General features: G+C 49.8%; 1 protein-coding gene across 2 annotated transcripts in view; it reads left to right on the top strand.

Moving 5' to 3' along the window:
• Positions 1–4,985: 4,985 nt before the first annotated feature.
• Positions 4,986–20,722, top strand: part of CAPZA2 (capping actin protein of muscle Z-line subunit alpha 2) — a 69,822-nt gene continuing 54,085 nt past the window's right edge. The window contains exon 1 of one of the 2 annotated variants that reach the window (XM_077265014.1): positions 4,986–5,185. In XM_077265014.1, coding sequence (XP_077121129.1) covers positions 5,147–5,185 — 39 coding nt within the window. In that variant the 5' untranslated portion in view covers positions 4,986–5,146. Of the gene's footprint in view, positions 5,186–5,237; positions 5,328–20,722 lie in introns of those variants that run through there. The other variant, XM_077265013.1, reaches the window with a different exon arrangement.

The following is a 20,722-nucleotide window of genomic DNA, read 5'->3' as shown; positions in this document are numbered from 1 at the left end:
GGTCCAGTCACCACAGAGGTACTGCACCTCACCCAGAGGTGTGGCATCTCACTCTCAGGTAAGGAGGGAGCACTACCCAGGACTCTGACACTCACATCCAACACACAGCAGTTCAGTCAGGGCACCTGGGCAGAGGTGTATCTAGCCTTTCCAGCACCCGGGGCAAAGGATCAGTTTGGCGCCCCCCCCCCCAACCCTCCCCCATTTGAACCTTAACTCTATTGAAACTGTATGACCAAGCCAAGGTACATTCCTGAATCTCCATAATGTTAAAATAGATACCAATAAAGGTAAAATTAATTGAGACATCAGTAGGTTAAGTGTTTTTGAATATCCATATTGAATCAGGAGCCCCATATAATCCTGCATAAAGGTTAATAATGGCCCCATAAGATGCTCCATACAGACACTTGCCCCGTTATAGTGCTGCACATAGGTTAAGGCCCCCATATAGTGCTGCACAAACATTATGGCCCCCATATAGTGCTGCACAAACATTATGGCCCCCATATAGTACTGCACAAACATTATGGCCCCCATATAGTGCTGCACAAACATTATGGCCCCCATATAGTGCTGCACAAACATTATGGCCCCCATATAGTGCTGCACAAATGTTATGGCCCCATAAGATGCCCCATATAGATATTTGCCCCATTTGCTGTTACTGCGATAAAAAAAAAAAATCACAAACTCACCTCTCCGTTGCTCAGGCCCCCCGCACTTTCAATATTCACCTGACTTCGTTCCAGCCGCCGCTCCATCTCCCGCCTCCTCTGCACTGACGTTTAGGCAGAGGGCATGCACTAATTACGTCATCGCGCCCTCTGACCTCAGCATCACTGCAGAAGACGGACCGGCGACTGGAACGAGGAGCAGGTGAATATCGCGTAGTGCAGCGCTCCCCTCCACCGTTATACTCACCTGCTCCTGGCGCGGTGCAGTCCCTGCTTCCCCGGCGCTGCTTCTTCCTGTACTAAGCGGTCACCATTACCGCTCATTACTGTAATGAGCGGTACCATGTGACCGCTCAGTACAGGAAGAATCCGGGACGTCGGGCAGCCAGGGACCTGCAGGGACAGCGCCAGGAGTAGGTGAGTATAATTAGACAGCCCCCGCTCCCTGGCCCTGCCAACCCCCTCCTTGGACCGCCACATCATCAGGCGGCCCCATGTCGGCTGCGCCCGGGGCACATGCCCCGGCTGCCCCCCCCTGGATACGCCACTGCACCTGGGTGTACCCTTGGGGAGGAAGGCCTCATCCCAGGCTGGATAGCAATGGGTGTTGGGAGTGGGTGTGGTAGGTAGAGTAGGGGAGGAGCTAATTAGGAGGGAAAGTTAGGGAGATTGTGAGAGCATGGAGATGCAGTAAGACATGCTGAGAAGGAGATCCCGGTCAGAGGGAGCTAGAGAGAGATTGCAGAGAAGAGATCGTGAAAGAAGTGGAGCTGAGCAGATGTTAGGGTCTGCAGCTCCTGAGAGACAGAACAGATAAGTGTGAGAGAGAGCAAGAAGGAAGCTCCAGAGAGGACAGAAGGGGTCCTAGGGGCATGGGTAGTGCAGAAGCAACCCGTGGGACCCGTATCCAGACGTGGAGGGACCAGGTTGCAGACAGGGGACTGGCCCCAACTTAGTGGAATACTAAGAAACTGGAGGCTGTACTTTTGCAAGAAGCACATCCTCTTCCACTCATACTTTGCCAAAAAGGCAGCCGTATAGAATCCAGGGGACTCAGAGAACGTCGCCCGACCAGGTTCATGGCTGTTGGCTTGGGACACTGTGGGTAAGGTGCTGGGCAGGAGAAGAGGAATGCCAGTGTAGTGAGGTCAGGTGGCATCACAAACATTTCCAATTCCCCTTTTCTCTATATAAAGTTTATTCCCATTTCATTGACACTTATATTGGACGCCCAGGGCCACGGACCGGGTTACTGCTGCCGTGACCACATCCCTTTAATCCCATTGGACGTACTATCCCGTCGAGGTGACCTGGGACTTAATGCCCAGTGACGGGATAGTACGTCCAGCGCGATCAGCCGCGCTCACGGGGGGAGTGCGGCCGATCGCCGCCGGGTGTCAGCTGATTATTACAGCTGACATCCGGCACTATGTGCCGCACATTAACCCCCGGAACACTGCGATCAAAAATGATTGCAGCGTTCCAGTGGCATAGGGAAGCATCGCGCAGGGAGGGGGTTCACTGAGACCCTTTGAGCAAAGCGATGTGATCGCGTTGCTCCGGTGGTCTCCTATCTCCTCCTCCCTGCAGGCTCGGATCCAAAATGGCCACGGGGGGCCTTCCGGGTCCTGCAGGGAGGTGGCTTTCAAGCGCCTCCTCAGACCAGGCGCCGGGAAGCCTCCCTTCAGTGCCTGTCAGATCGCTGATCTGACACAGTGCATTGCAAAGTGATCTGTCATTATAATGTGATGTCCCCCCTGGGGCAATGTAAAAATGTTAAAAAAATAATATTTACATGTGTAAAAAAAAAAAAAACCTAAATAAAGAAATAAAAAATTGTTCCAATAAATACATTTCTTTATCTAAATAATAAAAAAACAATAAAAGTACACATAGTTAGTATCGCTGCATCCGTAACGACCCGACCTATAAAACGGTCCCACTAGTTAACCCCTTCAGTGAACACCGTAAAAAAAACAAAAAACAACGCTTTATTATCATACCGCCAAACAAAAAGTGGAATAACACGCGATCAAAAAGACGGATATAAATAACCATGGTACTGCTGAAAACGTCATCTTGTCCCGCAAAAAACGAGCCACCATAGAGCGTCATCAACGAAAAAATAAAAAAGTTATAGTCCTCAGAATAAAGCGATGCAAAAATAATTATATTTTTATATAAAATAGTTTTTATCGTATAAAAGCGCCAAAACATAAAAAAAATATAAATGAGGTATCGCTGTAATCGTACTGACCCGAAGAATAAAACTGCTTTATCAATTTTACCAAACGTGGAACGGTATAAGCGCCCCCCACAAAAGAAATTCATGAATAGCTGGTTTTTGTTCATTCTACCTCACAAAAATCGGAATAAAAAGCGATCAAAAAATGTCGTGTGCCCGAAAATGGCACCAATAAAAACGTCAACTCTTCCCGCAAAAAACAAAATCTCACATGACTCTGTGGACCAAAATATGGAAAGATTATAGCTCTCAAAATGTGGAGAAGCAAAAACTATTTTTTGCAATAAAAAGCGTCTTTTAGTGTGTGATGGCTGCCAATCATAAAAATCCACTAAAAAAACGCTATTAAAGTAAATCAAACCCTCCTTCATCACCCCCTTAGTTAGGAAAAAATAATACAATTTTGAAAAATGTATTTATTTCCTTTTTCCCATTAGGGTTAGGGTTGGGGCTAAAGTTAGGGTTGAGGCTAAAGTTAGGGTTAGGGTTGGGGCTAAAGTTAGGGTTGAGGTTAGGGTTGGGGTTAGGGTTGGGGCTAAAGTTAGGGTTAGGGTTGGGGCTAAAGTTAGGATTGGGGCTAAAGTTAGGGTTGGGGCTAAAGTTAGGGTTGGGGCTAAAGTTAGGGTTTGGATTACATTTACGGTTTGGATTAGGGTTGAGATTAGGGTTAGGGGTGTGTTTGAGTTAGGGTTTCAGTTAGAATTGGGGGGGTGCACCCAAACAGGGGTTTACCTTAACATATGGGGTATCAGTGTACTCAGGACAAATTGGAAAACAACTTTTGGGGTCCAATTTCTCCTGCTACCCTTGGGAAAATACAAAATCGAGGGCTAAAAAATAATTTTTGTGGAAAAAAAAAAGATTTTTTATTCTCACGGCTGTGTTATAAACTGTATTGAAACACAAAGTTCTCACAACACATCTAGATAAGTTTCCAATACGGGGTCACTTGTGGGGGGTTTCTACTGTTTAGGTACATCAGGGGCTCTGCAAATGCAACATGACGCCTGCAGACCAATCCATCTAAGTCTGCATTCCAAACGGCGCTCCTTCCCTTCTGAGCTCTGTCATGCGCCCAAACAGTGGTTTACCCCCACATATGGGGTATCTGCGTTCTCAGGACAAATTGTACAACAACTTTTGGGGTCCATTTTCTCCTGTTACCATTGGTAAAATAAAACAAATTGGAGCTGAAGTAAATTTTTTGTGAAAAAAGTTAAATGTTCATTCTTTTTTAAACATTCCAAAAACTCCTGTGAAACACCTGAAGGGTTAATAAACTTCTTGAATGCGGTTTTGAGCACCTTGAGGGGTGCAGGTTTTAGAATGGTGTCACACTTGGGTATTTTCTATCATATAGACCCCTCAAAATGACTTCAAATGAGATGTGGTCCCTAAAAAAAATGGTGTAAAAATGAGAAATTGCTTGTCAACTTTTAACCCTTATAACTTCCTAACAAAAAAAAATAAATTTGGTTCCAAAATTGTGCTGATGTAAAGTAGACATGTGGGAAATGTTATTTATTAACTATTTTGTGTGACATATCTCTGTGATTTATGGGCATAAAAATTAAAATTTGCAAAAATTGCGACATTTTCAAAATTTTCGCCAAATTTCCGTTTTTTTCACAAGTAATATCAAAGAAATGTTACCACTATCATGAAGCACAATATGTCACGAGAAAACAATGTCAGAATCGCCGGGATCCATTGAAGCGTTCCAGAGTTATTACCTCATAAAGGGACAGTGGTCAGAGGTGTAACAATTGGCCCGGTCATTAACGTGCAAACCACCCTTGGGGGTTAAGAACCGGCTCGGTACCGAGTAGCCCCACGGCCCTGGCGGGTCATGGGTGTAATAACATGGGTGTCTGTAATAACGTGGGCCTTTGTAATGTGAGCATCTGTAATAACATGTCTAATAACTTGGAGAGGTCTGTAATAACGTGGGCAGCTGTAATAAGGTTGGCGTGTGTAATATAACGTGTCTCTGCCCCTCTTTCTGCCCCACACACCACCTCCCCCGAATAGTACATATAGTAATATACCCGGCCGCTTCCCACACACGCAGCAGGCAGCCCTCAGTCGCCTCATATACGGATGCTGTAACGCACACGTGACTGCGCGCGCGCGCGCTCCCGCCACGCTACGGGCCGCTCACTGACGTCAGGCTCCGCCCACTGGGCGCGCACAGTCAGTCAGGAAGGAAAAGGGGGCGAAGAAGATGGCGGACGTGGACGATCAGCTGTCCGATGAGGACAAGGTTGGTGATTTGTTGTGTGCGGCGGGTCGGCCGCTCATTAGCACCATAGTCCCGTGGGCTGCTGTGTATGTGCTCGGGGCGGGCTGCGGGGGGCGCTGTGTCTGCTGGGCCAGGTGAAGTCGTTAATGGGCCGGGTTTGCAGGTGAGTTGAGTGCTGGCTGACAGACTCCTCTCCCTCTGCCCGTGTGTCCGCTCCTTGTACGGCCGCAGGAGAGCGGGGGCTGCACGGCTGTGGTGGGCACCGGCAGGAAGTGTGAGGCGGCGGTGAGGGCAGAGCTGCTGAGCACAGCTTCCTGCTCCCCGGCCAGGTGTCCGCCCGGCGCTGCCGCCATGTCTGTGAGGTGCGGGGATGAGCCCTACTGGTGGGTGGCTAGACTGTGCCCCCGGGGACAGCGGTGTCTGGGAAGCGCCCTGGGATCCATGGTGTCACTGAAGTGGCGATACTGGCCCAGACACTCCAGCACTAAGCCCGGCTGCCCTCTTCTTTTTTTTTGTTTTTTTTTCCTCTGGTAATCTGTATAATCGATCAATAAAGTGTAAGCTCCTGTATGTGATCCAGCAGTGTTCCTGTTTCTGCCACGGGCGGCGCTGGCTCAGAGCGTCGGCTGTAACTGTGCATCCAGCCCTGACTGACAGCTGATCCCACTGCAGAGGGGGTGTTGGGGGGGCAGTCACAGGGGCGGTGCGGACTCAGTGTCGGCTGTAACTGTGCATCCAGCCCTGACTGACAGCTGATCCCACTGCAGAGGGGGTGTTGGGGGGGCAGTCACAGGGGCGGTGCCGACTCAGCTTCGGCTGTAACTGTGCATCCAGCCCTGACTGACAGCTAATCCCATTGCAGAGGGGGTGTTGGGGGGGCAGTCACAGGGGCGGTACTGGCTCAGAGCGTCGGCTGTAACTGTGCATCCAGCCCTGACTGACAGCTGATCCCATTGCAGAGGGGGTGTTGGGGGGGGGGCAGTCACAGGGGCGGTGCCGACTCAGAGCGTCGGCTGTAACTGTGCATCCAGCCCTGACAGCCGACCCCAATACAGAGGGGGTGTTGGGGGGGCAGTCACAGGGGCGGTGCCGACTCAGCTTCGGCTGTAACTGTGCATCCAGCCCTGACTGACAGCTGATCCCATTGCAGAGGGGGTGTTGGGGGGGCTGTCACAGGGGCGGTGCTGGCTCAGAGCGTCGGCTGTAACTGTGCATCCAGCCCTGACTGACAGCTGATCCCACTGCAGAGGGGGTGTTGGGGGGGCAGTCACAGGGGCGGTGCGGACTCAGCGTCGGCTGTAACTGTGCATCCAGCCCTGACTGACAGCTGATCCCATTGCAGAGGGGGTGTTGGGGGGGCTGTCACAGGGGCGGTGCTGGCTCAGAGCGTCGGCTGTAACTGTGCATCCAGCCCTGACTGACAGCTGATCCCATTGCAGAGGGGGTGTTGGGGGGGGGCAGTCACAGGGGCGGTGCCGACTCAGAGCGTCGGCTGTAACTGTGCATCCAGCCCTGACAGCCGACCCCAATACAGAGGGGGTGTTGGGGGGGCAGTCACAGGGGCGGTGCCGACTCAGCTTCGGCTGTAACTGTGCATCCAGCCCTGACTGACAGCTAATCCCATTGCAGAGGGGGTGTTGGGGGGGCAGTCACAGGGGCGGTACTGGCTCAGAGCGTCGGCTGTAACTGTGCATCCAGCCCTGACTGACAGCCGGCCCCAATACAGAGGGGGTGTTGGGGGGGCAGTCACAGGGGCGGTGCCGACTCAGAGCGTCGGCTGTAACTGTGCATCCAGCCCTGACAGCCGATCCCAATGCAGAGGGGGGGTGTCGGGCACGGTTGGGGGGGAGGCCGGGCAGTCACAGGAGTGGTGCTGGCGTGGGTTCAGTCACCGCTCTGCGTATACCGACATGCGTCTGTACCCGTGCGCACAGCCCTGACTGGCACTGCATTGGGGTTGGTGGTCAGTCAGGGCCGGGGATGCGATTACAGAAGCCGCTCAGTATACTCAGTGATCACTGAAATGGGGCGCGCTGCTGGGGAGAATAAAGTTAATTTTCTCCCTGCAACTTTAGTCTAACTGCAGTCCCCTGGTAGCACTATAATGCTATTAACCCCTTATCTGCAGGTTAATAGTGTTTTTTTTTTTTTTCCTGGTGTCTGGTTCCCTTTAAACTGTCATGTCTTACCTGTGCGCTCATCTCGCCTGCATGGTCTGGTTTCTGATGCTCTTTGCGTCAAACCTAAAAAAAGAGAGAAATTCAAAACCATCACAGCAAAAGGCAGCCTTGCCAATACCATGCAGTAACTCTCACAGGTTACCAGGCAATGTACAGCATATGTACCTGTGTGACTGGTGCCCTATACAAGCCTCTTCTGTGTGCACCCAGCCCAGATCCCGAAAATGGAGACGCTACGGGTGTTGGAAATGGCGCAACTTATTTTTTCACTACTTTTATTAAAAAAAAAAACCTAGACATGTTTGGTGTCTGTGAACTTGTACTGACCTGGAGAATAATGAATGACATGTCAGTTTTAGCATTTAGTTAACATGGTAAAACAATTGTGGAATTGCACTACTTTTGCAATTTCACCACACTTGGATTTTTTTCCCCCATTTCCAGTACAGTATATGGTAACACCAATGGTGTCCTTGAAAAGTACAACTCGTCCCATAAAAAAACAAGCCCTCACATAGCTTTATTTTTCCGTCAATATAGCCAAGCCTCTGGGAAGAAGGGGAGCAAAATAAACGAAAACTGAAAATCGCAAGGTCATTAAGGAGTTAAACCGCAACAATGTCCAATATCATTAGGAATGGATATGCCCCGCTCAATTCTGAAAAAAATCTATATCGTAAGCTCAAGATTACAGAATGACCACATGCCTTCTTCCACATCTTGTTACAGGATGATTTCGTTCGTGGGAAACCCCTTTAATGTGACCGGCTTCTTCTTCCTGTAGATATGTTGCGCATCTGCCGCTGGGATCAGCCGAATGATTCACTGCACCTGCGTGTAATTCGCCAGGCGCAGTAAATCAGACCGCCGCCACCTTTGTGCAGACAGATAGCGGCGGTCACATTAAAACTGCGCATGCGCTCCTCCTGTACAAAGATGGAGGCGGTCAGTGAATGATTCGGCTGATCCCAGCGTCGTGTTCGCGACTGTGTTCCACTGGTGGTACCGCGCAAGAGTGTGTGTGTGTGTGTGATGCGACGGTGTTCCGCTGGTGGTACCGCGCAATAGGTTGGCACCAGCAGCAGTTTCCATATTGAGACACCCATCAATTGGTTGTCCCAACATGGCGGTCGGTGAACTTCCTCCGCTTGGAATTCTGGGATATGGTGACATCTGGACAGAACAGGAAATTAAAACATTACAATGCAATTATATAAATAGACTAGATGTTGGCCCGATTCTAAGGCATTGGGTATTCTAGAATATGTATAGTAGTTTATTGCCCAGCATGTAGTATATTGCACAGCCACGTACTAAATAGCACTGCCCACGCCGTCTATAACACTGCCCACGCCGTATATAGCAATGTGGGCACCATATCCCTGTTAAAAAAAGACTTAAAATAAAAAAGTTATATACTCACCTTCCGGCAGCCCCCGGATCCAGGCCAGGCGTTTAGCGATGCTCCTCGAGATGCTCCGGTCCCAAGAATGCATTGCGGCAATAGCACGTGATCATGTAGGGGTCTTGCGAGACCGCCACGTCATTGCCGAAATGCATTCTTAGGACCGGAGTGGGAAATGCGCCAGAAGGTGAGAATATAATTTTTTTTTTTTTTAATTATTATTTTTAACATTAAAAAGTTTTTACTATTGATGCTGCATAGGCAGCTTCAATAGTAAAAAGTTGGTCACACAGGGTTAATAGCAGCATTAACGGACTGCGTTATGCCGCGGTGTTTAGCAGTCCGTTTAATGGTATCATTAAAAACGCCAGCTCGGCACGCAAAAAATAAGCCCTCAACCGACCCCAGATCATGAAAAATGGGGACGCTACGAGTATCAGAAAATGGCGCAATTTTTTTTTTTTTGGCAAAGTTTGGAATTTTTTTTCACCACTTAGGTAAAAAAATAACCTAGTCATTTTAGGTGTCTATGAACTCGTAGTGACCTGGAGAATCATAATGGCAGGTCAGTTTTAGCATTTAGTGAACCTAGCAAAAAAGCCAAACAAAAAACAAGTGTGGGACTGCACTTTTTTTGCAATTTCACCGCACTTGGAATTTTTTTCCCGTTTTCTAGTACACGACATGCTAAAACCAATGATGTCGTTCAAAAGTACAACTCGTCCCGCAAAAAATAAGCCCTCACATGGCCAAATTGACGGAAAAATAAAAAAGTTATGGCTCTGGGAAGGAGGGGAGTGAAAAACGAACACGGAAAAACGAAAAATCCCAGGTCATGAAGGGGTTAAAGATTACTTTCTTACATTCGCATATAGACTTTTTTTTTTCCACCAAAGTGCAGAGCATTGACCAACAAGCACTGTGCAATATCTTGGTGAAATCTCTCAGATAAGGAGAAAATATGTCAAGGAAAAAGCTTGCAGATTACTGTTGAACAATTGCAAGGCTGCGTGTCAACGATCAGGAATAGAAACTGTGTCCAAAATGCTGCATTCTACATAATCGTGCTTGTTTTTGGAAATATGCGGATTTACCATATCGAAAGTCTCCTGTGCGTATATTTTCCCCAATAGACAAAGCGTGTCTGCTACAGAAAATTTACATGCTGCGACTCGGAAACCCACACGGCAGGTGAGTTTATGCAGCGGTAAAAAGTAGCACACTTGGCATGGGATTTCTATAAATCCCATCCACTCTGCTTGTAATGTAGAATGCACCATTTTGGATTTAGCAAAAATACACTGCATTCAAAACACTATTATCCCTGATTGTAGGCACACTGCCCAAGAGATAATCCCATTCAGGAGTACAAGAGACAAGCAAAAACGAGATGTCACTGAATGGGGGCCACATTTTGTAGTGCAAGTTCTATAGCTGTTTATAATTCGCAATAATGTTTAAACATGTTTTTGTTAATGGAATTGTTTTTAAGTTTCCTGTAGATATCAGAAAATTGGCATAACAAAATATTCTGCATCTTTGTTTGCAAAACTAATGTTTCAAAGTACTGAAATTTTATGCCTTAATTATATGAACCCGTTGAAGCGCTCACTGCGCAAAACAGCCGTCATCCATCTGCACGCTCACTGCATTCCTCCCTGACCTGCAAATCCCGCACAAAGTCCCTTGTTCACTTGGATGAAATAAAAAAAAAAAAAAAAAAAAATCAATCCATCTGGTGAGTGCTGCATTATTTTTCTTCACATATAAAGAACAGACTTGTATTTTCTTTGCTGAGCACCCAGTATTGGATAATAATGCTGTTTATTCAGTGCAAAAGTACCGTTCATCAGTGTAATGGTGAATAAACAAATCCTCTAGTGCAGCCAATTTTGTTTTACTTTTGAAGATTAATTATATGTATCCATAAAAGGAAAACTTGATATCATAGAAATGAGAGCCAACTAAAAATTTTCATTGTCAGATTTGAATTAAGGAGGCCAAAATCGTTAAGAAATGGCTCATTTCATAACTGAACCTGACAACTTTTTGAAATATGTAGAACAGTCGGGACTGAGTGTTCCCATGAATGCTTATTACTGTATTTTTCGGACTGTAAGACGGGTCATTCCATGTCAAGTGAACCAATGATTTTTACCACTATATTTTTAATTCTTTTGAGATTTAGTTATTTGGTAATAGTGTGTCAGAGAATGCAAAATGTGAAGAAGAAAAAAATTCTAGATTTTTTTTTTATTTTTTATTGATTTTCAAAGTTCGGAAAAAGTGCGAATTTCGGTGTTGCCTGCCTTTACATTTCTCCCCATAATTCAGGCTAGAAAAGAGATAGAGAAACAAAATAAACACCATTCTACACAGGCTTTCACCAGATATGTCACAAGAGTATCTTTGATAATATTTTACCTATGCGAACGCAAGCGCAAAACTTGAAAACGCATTTCCGAAAAAAACGTTTAATTTAAAAATTTCAAAAACTGCACATGTGCCTGCTATGCTCCTATTCACATCTGTACCAAAATACAAGCTGGGATCGTGATGGGATCATATTTTAAAAAATAAAACTATTACAGTGTCAGTTCAAAAATCTTGATTTCAGATCTGCTCAGCTTGTGGTCTAACAGTGTGAGGTCTAGATTTACCAAATAATCCATGATTGCTAGATATTACGGTATTATTTATTATGTTACAGAGTATTAGAAGCAGGAGAGGACAGAGGAGAAGCTTTGTTAGGGCTGAGAATGACCAGGGGTAGACGATGACTACAGAGCAGATGACAGGCCGGCAGCTCGGGCCGTATTCCCACCAAATCTGAACACCCAGGCAACTCCTCAAATGGAGGGAGAAAAATATTCTTAACATCCAGTTCATGTGTTGTACAAACCAGGACTACGGGGAGGAGGAGAGTTTGTTATATCGGTTACAGGAAGCAGAACCCATCACAGGGACTCGGCAATACCGGACTGTCATCCCATGTAGTGGAAATAAAGACAGTGACGTCCATGACGTGGTAGAAGGCGGCACAAGATCGGCAATGGATGACACAACTGGCTATGTGACCTGTGAATATGATCGGCGCTGGCAGCTACTGGACTCTCCAAAGATTGTGAAAATGAAGACGTAGAAGTGACTTTTCTGCACCGTCTGGTCCAGCGCCGTCCTTTGTGTATCCAAGAAAACCAGACATTGTAAAAGTGAACAAAAATCAGATATAACTCAGGTGGAGCCGAGCACCATGACAGCCGCACATACTCTGACACAGAAGGAAACGGCCATTGCTAGTTAGCGCTTATGGACCAGATGACACTACACCCACTAGAAGGGACACATTGATGATAACAGGCCAGTGTAAAAACCTACTATTAATTGTTTGATTAGTTCATATTTTATAGAACGAGGATTTAACTACTGTACTATTCTTCTTAAACACTTCAGAAATGACATGTTTAGTGATATAGTAGAAAAAAAATTGTTCCATGTATAAATAGGTGGTAGAAATATCGGCTCTTTTAATCTTGTTTTTAACATATAATTAGGATCAGACTGTATTTAGAAAACCACACTTGAGGATGTGATCACCTTTTATCTTTTGGCTTGTTCAATGAATTCAGGTTGAAAATGCTGAGCAAGTAGTTATGATGATTAAGGGTACTTTCACACTGGCGTTTTTTGTCCTCCGTCGCAATGCGTCGTTTTGGTCAAAAAACGCATCCTGCAAAAGTGCTTGCAGGATGCGTTTTTTCTCCATAGACTAACATTGGCGACGCATTGACACACGTCGCAACCGTCGTGCGACGGTTGCGTCGTGTTGTGGCGGACCGTCGGCAGCAAAAAATGTTGCTTGCAACGTTTTTTGGTACGTCAGGAACATCTTTTCCGACCGCGCATGTGCGGCCGGAACTCCGCCCCCTCCTCCCCGCACCTCACAATGGGGCAGCGGATGCGCTGAAAATCTGCATCCGCTGCACCCGTTGTGCAGTGCAAACAACGCTAGCGTCGACGCGACGCACTGCGACGGGCCGAGTACGATGCTAGTGTTAAAGTAGCCTAAGATGCATTTATTCTGGCACTTTGTTTTTTGTGTTTCTTTATTGTTACATATAAATGTTGAATGCAATAAGTTGTAATTTGAAAAGAAAAAAGGAAGAAACTCACACAAACATAAAATCAGATGATTCAAGGCTTAAAAAAAAAATACAAATGTGATAGATCCCAAGTTGAATCCCTGTACAAATATAAACAAGGACACAAGTGACACACATGCATGTTTTCACAATTTTAAAACATACGTTTTTTTCAGAATTGCGCATCAAAATTTTTAATTTGATTTCTCCAAAACAAAATATAAAGAAACATAGTCTTGTGACATATCAAATGAAAGCCGGTACCGTTCTGAGAAAAATGATGCCTCTCCCACCTCTATATCTTAATTCTAGCCCGAGATATGATACAAAATGTAAAGCCATACCAGGCCAAAATCCATGCTTTTTCAAAACTTTAAAAATCTGTAAAAAATTAACTAATGAAGAAAAAAATTCTAAACTTTTAATTTGTAATTAACTAAAGTTGTACTTCATAAAAACAAAAAATAAAAAAAATCTAAAGACGTAAGGTAAAAAAAATATTCATATTTGGATCACTTGATATGGAATGACCCAGACACACTTTTTTCCTCCAAAAATGTGGGGGAAACTGGGGGGTGGTTCTTATAGTCCGGATGCATCGGCTGTGGGGGATCGGTTTCGGCGGCGTAGCGGGTCACAGAGGCAGGAGCTGGCTGCTGCTGCTAACTCCTGTGCCCACTGCTAAAGAGAAATTAATATTCGTTTCTCTTTAATGGCATCCTGGTATGATTGGCCCCCAACCCCAGTCTTGGTATGCATGGTCTCATCCTTTCCTTACCCTGGTATGATTGGCTCCATCAGAAAACATAAAAAAAATACTATTACACTTACCTTCCCTACGCAGCGTCCTGCTCCGATGCTAGCATCTGCTTTATGCTTGTAAGCAGCGCATGGCAGGGACATCAGACGCTGCTTTATGCTTGTAAGCAGCGCGTGGCAGGGGCGTCGGGTGCTGCTTTATGCTTGAAAGCAGTGCATGGTAGGGACGTCAGGCGCTGCTTTATGCTTGTAAGCAGCGCATGGCAGGGACGTCAGGCGCTGCTTTATGCTTGTAAGCAGCGCGTGGCAGGGGCGTCGGGTGCTGCTTTATGCTTGTAAGTAGCGCATGGCGGGGACGTCAGGCGCTGCTTTATGCTTGTAAGCAGCGCATGGCGGGGACGTCAGGCAATGCTTTATGCTTGTAAGCAGCGCATGGCGGGGACGTCAGGCGCTGCTTTATGCTTGTAAGCAGCGCATGGCGGGGACGTCAGGCGCTGCTTTATGCTTGTAAGCAGCGCATGGCAGGGACGTCAGGCGCTGCTTGTAAGCAGAGCTTGGCAGGGACGTCAGGCGCTGCTTGTAAGCAGAGCTTGGCAGGGACGTCAGGCGCTGCTTGTAAGCAGAGCTTGGCAGGGACGTCAGGCGCTGCTTGTAAGCAGAGCTTGGCAGGGACGTCAGGCGCTGCTTGTAAGCAGAGCTTGGCAGGGACGTCAGGCGCTGCTTGTAAGCAGAGCTTGGCAGGGACGTCAGGCGCTGCTTGTAAGCAGAGCTTGGCAGGGACGTCAGGCGCTGCTTGTAAGCAGAGCTTGGCAGGGACGTCAGGCGCTGCTTGTAAGCAGAGCTTGGCAGGGACGTCAGGCGCTGCTTGTAAGCAGAGCTTGGCAGGGACGTCAGGCGCTGCTTGTAAGCAGAGCTTGGCAGGGACGTCAGGCGCTGCTTGTAAGCAGAGCTTGGCAGGGACGTCAGGCGCTGCTTGTAAGCAGAGCTTGGCAGGGACGTCAGGCGCTGCTTGTAAGCAGAGCTTGGCAGGGACGTCAGGCGCTGCTTGTAAGCAGAGCTTGGCAGGGACGTCAGGCGCTGCTTGTAAGCAGAGCTTGGCAGGGACGTCAGGCGCTGCTTGTAAGCAGAGCTTGGCAGGGACGTCAGGCGCTGCTTGTAAGCAGAGCTTGGCAGGGACGTCAGGCGCTGCTTGTAAGCAGAGCTTGGCAGGGACGTCAGGCGCTGCTTGTAAGCAGAGCTTGGCAGGGACGTCAGGCGCTGCTTGTAAGCAGAGCTTGGCAGGGACGTCAGGCGCTGCTTGTAAGCAGAGCTTGGCAGGGACGTCAGGCGCTGCTTGTAAGCAGAGCTTGGCAGGGACGTCAGGCGCTGCTTGTAAGCAGAGCTTGGCAGGGACGTCAGGCGCTGCTTGTAAGCAGAGCTTGGCAGGGACGTCAGGCGCTGCTTGTAAGCAGAGCTTGGCAGGGACGTCAGGCGCTGCTTGTAAGCAGAGCTTGGCAGGGACGTCAGGCGCTGCTTGTAAGCAGAGCTTGGCAGGGACGTCAGGCGCTGCTTGTAAGCAGAGCTTGGCAGGGACGTCAGGCGCTGCTTGTAAGCAGAGCTTGGCAGGGACGTCAGGCGCTGCTTGTAAGCAGAGCTTGGCAGGGACGTCAGGCGCTGCTTGTAAGCAGAGCTTGGCAGGGACGTCAGGCGCTGCTTGTAAGCAGAGCTTGGCAGGGACGTCAGGCGCTGCTTGTAAGCAGAGCTTGGCAGGGACGTCAGGCGCTGCTTGTAAGCAGAGCTTGGCAGGGACGTCAGGCGCTGCTTGTAAGCAGAGCTTGGCAGGGACGTCAGGCGCTGCTTGTAAGCAGAGCTTGGCAGGGACGTCAGGCGCTGCTTGTAAGCAGAGCTTGGCAGGGACGTCAGGCGCTGCTTGTAAGCAGAGCTTGGCAGGGACGTCAGGCGCTGCTTGTAAGCAGAGCTTGGCAGGGACGTCAGGCGCTGCTTGTAAGCAGAGCTTGGCAGGGACGTCAGGCGCTGCTTGTAAGCAGAGCTTGGCAGGGACGTCAGGCGCTGCTTGTAAGCAGAGCTTGGCAGGGACGTCAGGCGCTGCTTGTAAGCAGAGCTTGGCAGGGACGTCAGGCGCTGCTTGTAAGCAGAGCTTGGCAGGGACGTCAGGCGCTGCTTGTAAGCAGAGCTTGGCAGGGACGTCAGGCGCTGCTTGTAAGCAGAGCTTGGCAGGGACGTCAGGCGCTGCTTGTAAGCAGAGCTTGGCAGGGACGTCAGGCGCTGCTTGTAAGCAGAGCTTGGCAGGGACGTCAGGCGCTGCTTGTAAGCAGAGCTTGGCAGGGACGTCAGGCGCTGCTTGTAAGCAGAGCTTGGCAGGGACGTCAGGCGCTGCTTGTAAGCAGAGCTTGGCAGGGACGTCAGGCGCTGCTTGTAAGCAGAGCTTGGCAGGGACGTCAGGCGCTGCTTGTAAGCAGAGCTTGGCAGGGACGTCAGGCGCTGCTTGTAAGCAGAGCTTGGCAGGGACGTCAGGCGCTGCTTGTAAGCAGAGCTTGGCAGGGACGTCAGGCGCTGCTTGTAAGCAGAGCTTGGCAGGGACGTCAGGCGCTGCTTGTAAGCAGAGCTTGGCAGGGACGTCAGGCGCTGCTTGTAAGCAGAGCTTGGCAGGGACGTCAGGCGCTGCTTGTAAGCAGAGCTTGGCAGGGACGTCAGGCGCTGCTTGTAAGCAGAGCTTGGCAGGGACGTCAGGCGCTGCTTGTAAGCAGAGCTTGGCAGGGACGTCAGGCGCTGCTTGTAAGCAGAGCTTGGCAGGGACGTCAGGCGCTGCTTGTAAGCAGAGCTTGGCAGGGACGTCAGGCGCTGCTTGTAAGCAGAGCTTGGCAGGGACGTCAGGCGCTGCTTGTAAGCAGAGCTTGGCAGGGACGTCAGGCGCTGCTTGTAAGCAGAGCTTGGCAGGGACGTCAGGCGCTGCTTGTAAGCAGAGCTTGGCAGGGACGTCAGGCGCTGCTTGTAAGCAGAGCTTGGCAGGGACGTCAGGCGCTGCTTGTAAGCAGAGCTTGGCAGGGACGTCAGGCGCTGCTTGTAAGCAGAGCTTGGCAGGGACGTCAGGCGCTGCTTGTAAGCAGAGCTTGGCAGGGACGTCAGGCGCTGCTTGTAAGCAGAGCTTGGCAGGGACGTCAGGCGCTGCTTGTAAGCAGAGCTTGGCAGGGACGTCCAGGCGCTGCTTGTAAGCAGAGCTTGGCAGGGACGTCCAGGCGCTGCTTGTAAGCAGAGCTTGGCAGGGACGTCCAGGCGCTGCTTGTAAGCAGAGCTTGGCAGGGACGTCCAGGCGCTGCTTGTAAGCAGAGCTTGGCAGGGACGTCCAGGCGCTGCTTGTAAGCAGAGCTTGGCAGGGACGTCCAGGCGCTGCTTGTAAGCAGAGCTTGGCAGGGACGTCCAGGCGCTGCTTGTAAGCAGAGCTTGGCAGGGACGTCCAGGCGCTGCTTGTAAGCAGAGCTTGGCAGGGACGTCCAGGCGCTGCTTGTAAGCAGAGCTTGGCAGGGACGTCCAGGCGCTGCTTGTAAGCAGAGCTTGGCAGGGACGTCCAGGCGCTGCTTGTAAGCAGAGCTTGGCAGGGACGTCCAGGCGCTGCTTGTAAGCAGAGCTTGGCAGGGACGTCCAGGCGCTGCTTGTAAGCAGAGCTTGGCAGGGACGTCCAGGCGCTGCTTGTAAGCAGAGCTTGGCAGGGACGTCCAGGCGCTGCTTGTAAGCAGAGCTTGGCAGGGACGTCCAGGCGCTGCTTGTAAGCAGAGCTTGGCAGGGACGTCCAGGCGCTGCTTGTAAGCAGAGCTTGGCAGGGACGTCCAGGCGCTGCTTGTAAGCAGAGCTTGGCAGGGACGTCCAGGCGCTGCTTGTAAGCAGAGCTTGGCAGGGACGTCCAGGCGCTGCTTGTAAGCAGAGCTTGGCAGGGACGTCCAGGCGCTGCTTGTAAGCAGAGCTTGGCAGGGACGTCCAGGCGCTGCTTGTAAGCAGAGCTTGGCAGGGACGTCCAGGCGCTGCTTGTAAGCAGAGCTTGGCAGGGACGTCCAGGCGCTGCTTGTAAGCAGAGCTTGGCAGGGACGTCCAGGCGCTGCTTGTAAGCAGAGCTTGGCAGGGACGTCCAGGCGCTGCTTGTAAGCAGAGCTTGGCAGGGACGTCCAGGCGCTGCTTGTAAGCAGAGCTTGGCAGGGACGTCCAGGCGCTGCTTGTAAGCAGAGCTTGGCAGGGACGTCCAGGCGCTGCTTGTAAGCAGAGCTTGGCAGGGACGTCCAGGCGCTGCTTGTAAGCAGAGCTTGGCAGGGACGTCCAGGCGCTGCTTGTAAGCAGAGCTTGGCAGGGACGTCCAGGCGCTGCTTGTAAGCAGAGCTTGGCAGGGACGTCCAGGCGCTGCTTGTAAGCAGAGCTTGGCAGGGACGTCCAGGCGCTGCTTGTAAGCAGAGCTTGGCAGGGACGTCCAGGCGCTGCTTGTAAGCAGAGCTTGGCAGGGACGTCCAGGCGCTGCTTGTAAGCAGAGCTTGGCAGGGACGTCCAGGCGCTGCTTGTAAGCAGAGCTTGGCAGGGACGTCCAGGCGCTGCTTGTAAGCAGAGCTTGGCAGGGACGTCCAGGCGCTGCTTGTAAGCAGAGCTTGGCAGGGACGTCCAGGCGCTGCTTGTAAGCAGAGCTTGGCAGGGACGTCCAGGCGCTGCTTGTAAGCAGAGCTTGGCAGGGACGTCCAGCCGAAGAGCAGCTGCTGGAATACTCAATGCTCTGCACGCTGGGACTGTGTGTGCGCAAAGCAGTGAGTATTCATTGCTCTCTAGTGTGCAGTGTCAGCCGGAGCCTTCCTCTGACTGTCAAGTGTGCTGATAGTTAAGAGAAATGAATATTCACTTGAATGGGGTGAATATTAATTTCTCGTAAGTATCGGCACACTTGACATCCGGCTGACACTGCAAGCTAGAAAGCAATGAATACTCACGGCTTTGTGCGCACACAGTCCCGGCGTGCAGAGCATTGAGTATTCCGGCAGCTGCCCTTCGGCTTGCAAGCAGCGCATGACGTCCCTGCCATGCGCTGCTTACAAGCATAAAGCAGCTGCTGGCATCGGAGCAGGGTGCTGCGAGGGAGCATCAGGATGGTAAATGTAATGGTTTGTTTAATGTTTTCTGATGAGTCCCTGCATACCAGAATATGGCCATGCGAACTAGAATGAGATGGGGCGGGGGCTGCATAGCAGGATGAGGGTGATCATTCCTGCCATTATAGGGATGAGGGGGCATGCGCATACCAGGCTAGGGATGAGGGGGCATGCGCATACCAGGCTAGGGATGAGGGGGCATGCGCATACCAGGCTAGGGATGAGGGGGCATGCGCATACCAGGCTAGGGATGAGGGGGCATGCGCATACCAGGCTAGGGATGAGGGGGCATGCGCATACCAGGCTAGGGATGAGGGGGCATGCGCATACCAGGCTAGGGATGAGGGGGCATGCGCATACCAGGCTAGGGATGAGGGGGCATGCGCATACCAGGCTAGGGATGAGGGGGCATGCGCATACCAGGCTAGGGATGAGGGGGCATGCGCATACCAGGCTGGGGATGAGGGGGCATGCGCATACCAGGCTGGGGATGAGGGGGCATGCGCATACCAGGCTGGGGATGAGGGGGCATGCGCATACCAGGATGGGGATGAGGGGGCATGCGCATACCAGGATGGGGGCCATACACCCCAGGATAGGCATGAGGGAGCCATGCATACCAGGCTAGGGATGAGGAGGCATGCATACCAGGATGGGGATGGGGGGCCATACACCCCAGGATAGGCATGAGGGAGCCATGTATATCAGGATAGGGATGAGGAAGGCTGTACATACCAGGGACCATATATACCAGGATAGGGGATATTAAGTACAGAATGGATCACATTTTTTGCTTCAATTCACCCCCCCCCCCCTAATTTCTTCCTCTAAAACCCAGGTGCGTCTTATCGTCCGGTGCGTCTTAGAGTCCGAAAAATACGGTAACTGATTATTGAATTGTGCCAAAGGGCCATTAGAAGGGTCCATTGACAATAACCTTATCACACTTTGATCAGCTGTAATCTGTACAGAATTTCATTAACCCGTAGGGTGTTTACTACATGGAAAATATAGTTTTGCACAGTCCCAAATTAAATGAAGACAAGGTCTGAAATGTAGGACAGGTTAACTCTGAATTCTATAACAGGTTATATGGATTAGCTTTAAAGGGAACTTGCAAGTCGATTCATGCTACCCAAACCATGAGCAGTATGAAACGGAGCCTAGTTGCATGATTGCAGGTTTTTCTCTGAAACGGATGGCAACTCAGAGAAAACATAGTTTAAAGAGATGATATAGGAATGCAAGTGACTAATCCTGCACTGCCATCATACAGGTTCTCCCTTCATCACTCCAGTTGATTATGAAGCCAGTTGGGGGTGGCACCAGACTAGTCAGTTCCTGGCAAGCTCTTGAAACTATTTTCTCTTTAAACGCCATGGTTGGAAAACATACAGGACTGCAAACGTGCTTCCAGTCTCTGATGGTGCCTGTGGTTTCAGTTAAGTGACAGGTTACCTTTAATACAGCTACGCGATTTCACAATGTAGATAAATAGTTGATCTACACATTGGTGGACACCGACAGAAGAGGGCCTCAATGTAAGAACAGTATATGGGCTCTTTGTGGTTCATTAGATCATCATAATTAACAATTCCTGCTGCTTTGGAGATGAAAATGGGCCCCTGTGCTGCTGCACAGGTTGCACCAATGATATGTCTGCCCCTGGATCTACTGTACATATGTTTAATAACTGTGGTTCAGACCAGGGCTGTGGAGTCGGTATCCATTTTGATAGTCTGTCAGTATCAAATGGACTGATTCCGACTGCTAAAACATACAATAAATTGGGTTCAGTAGTTCAGTGCAGGATGTGCTGTAAATGTTTCCATAAGAATTTGGGAAAATTCTGAAATGTCCTACAAATGTCTGTTCTGTTCCTGATCTAAGTATCTTGGCTTTTTTAGTTGAAATGGATTGGTGATTTTATGTACATGCTCAGTAGTGAGGCAGTG

The sequence above is a fragment of the Ranitomeya variabilis genome, chromosome 5 (genome assembly GCF_051348905.1).
Source record: "Ranitomeya variabilis isolate aRanVar5 chromosome 5, aRanVar5.hap1, whole genome shotgun sequence".
Classification (NCBI taxonomy): Eukaryota; Metazoa; Chordata; class Amphibia; order Anura; family Dendrobatidae; genus Ranitomeya; species Ranitomeya variabilis.
Note: the sequence above shows the minus strand (reverse complement) of the source record. Positions and strands in the feature narration are given on the sequence as shown.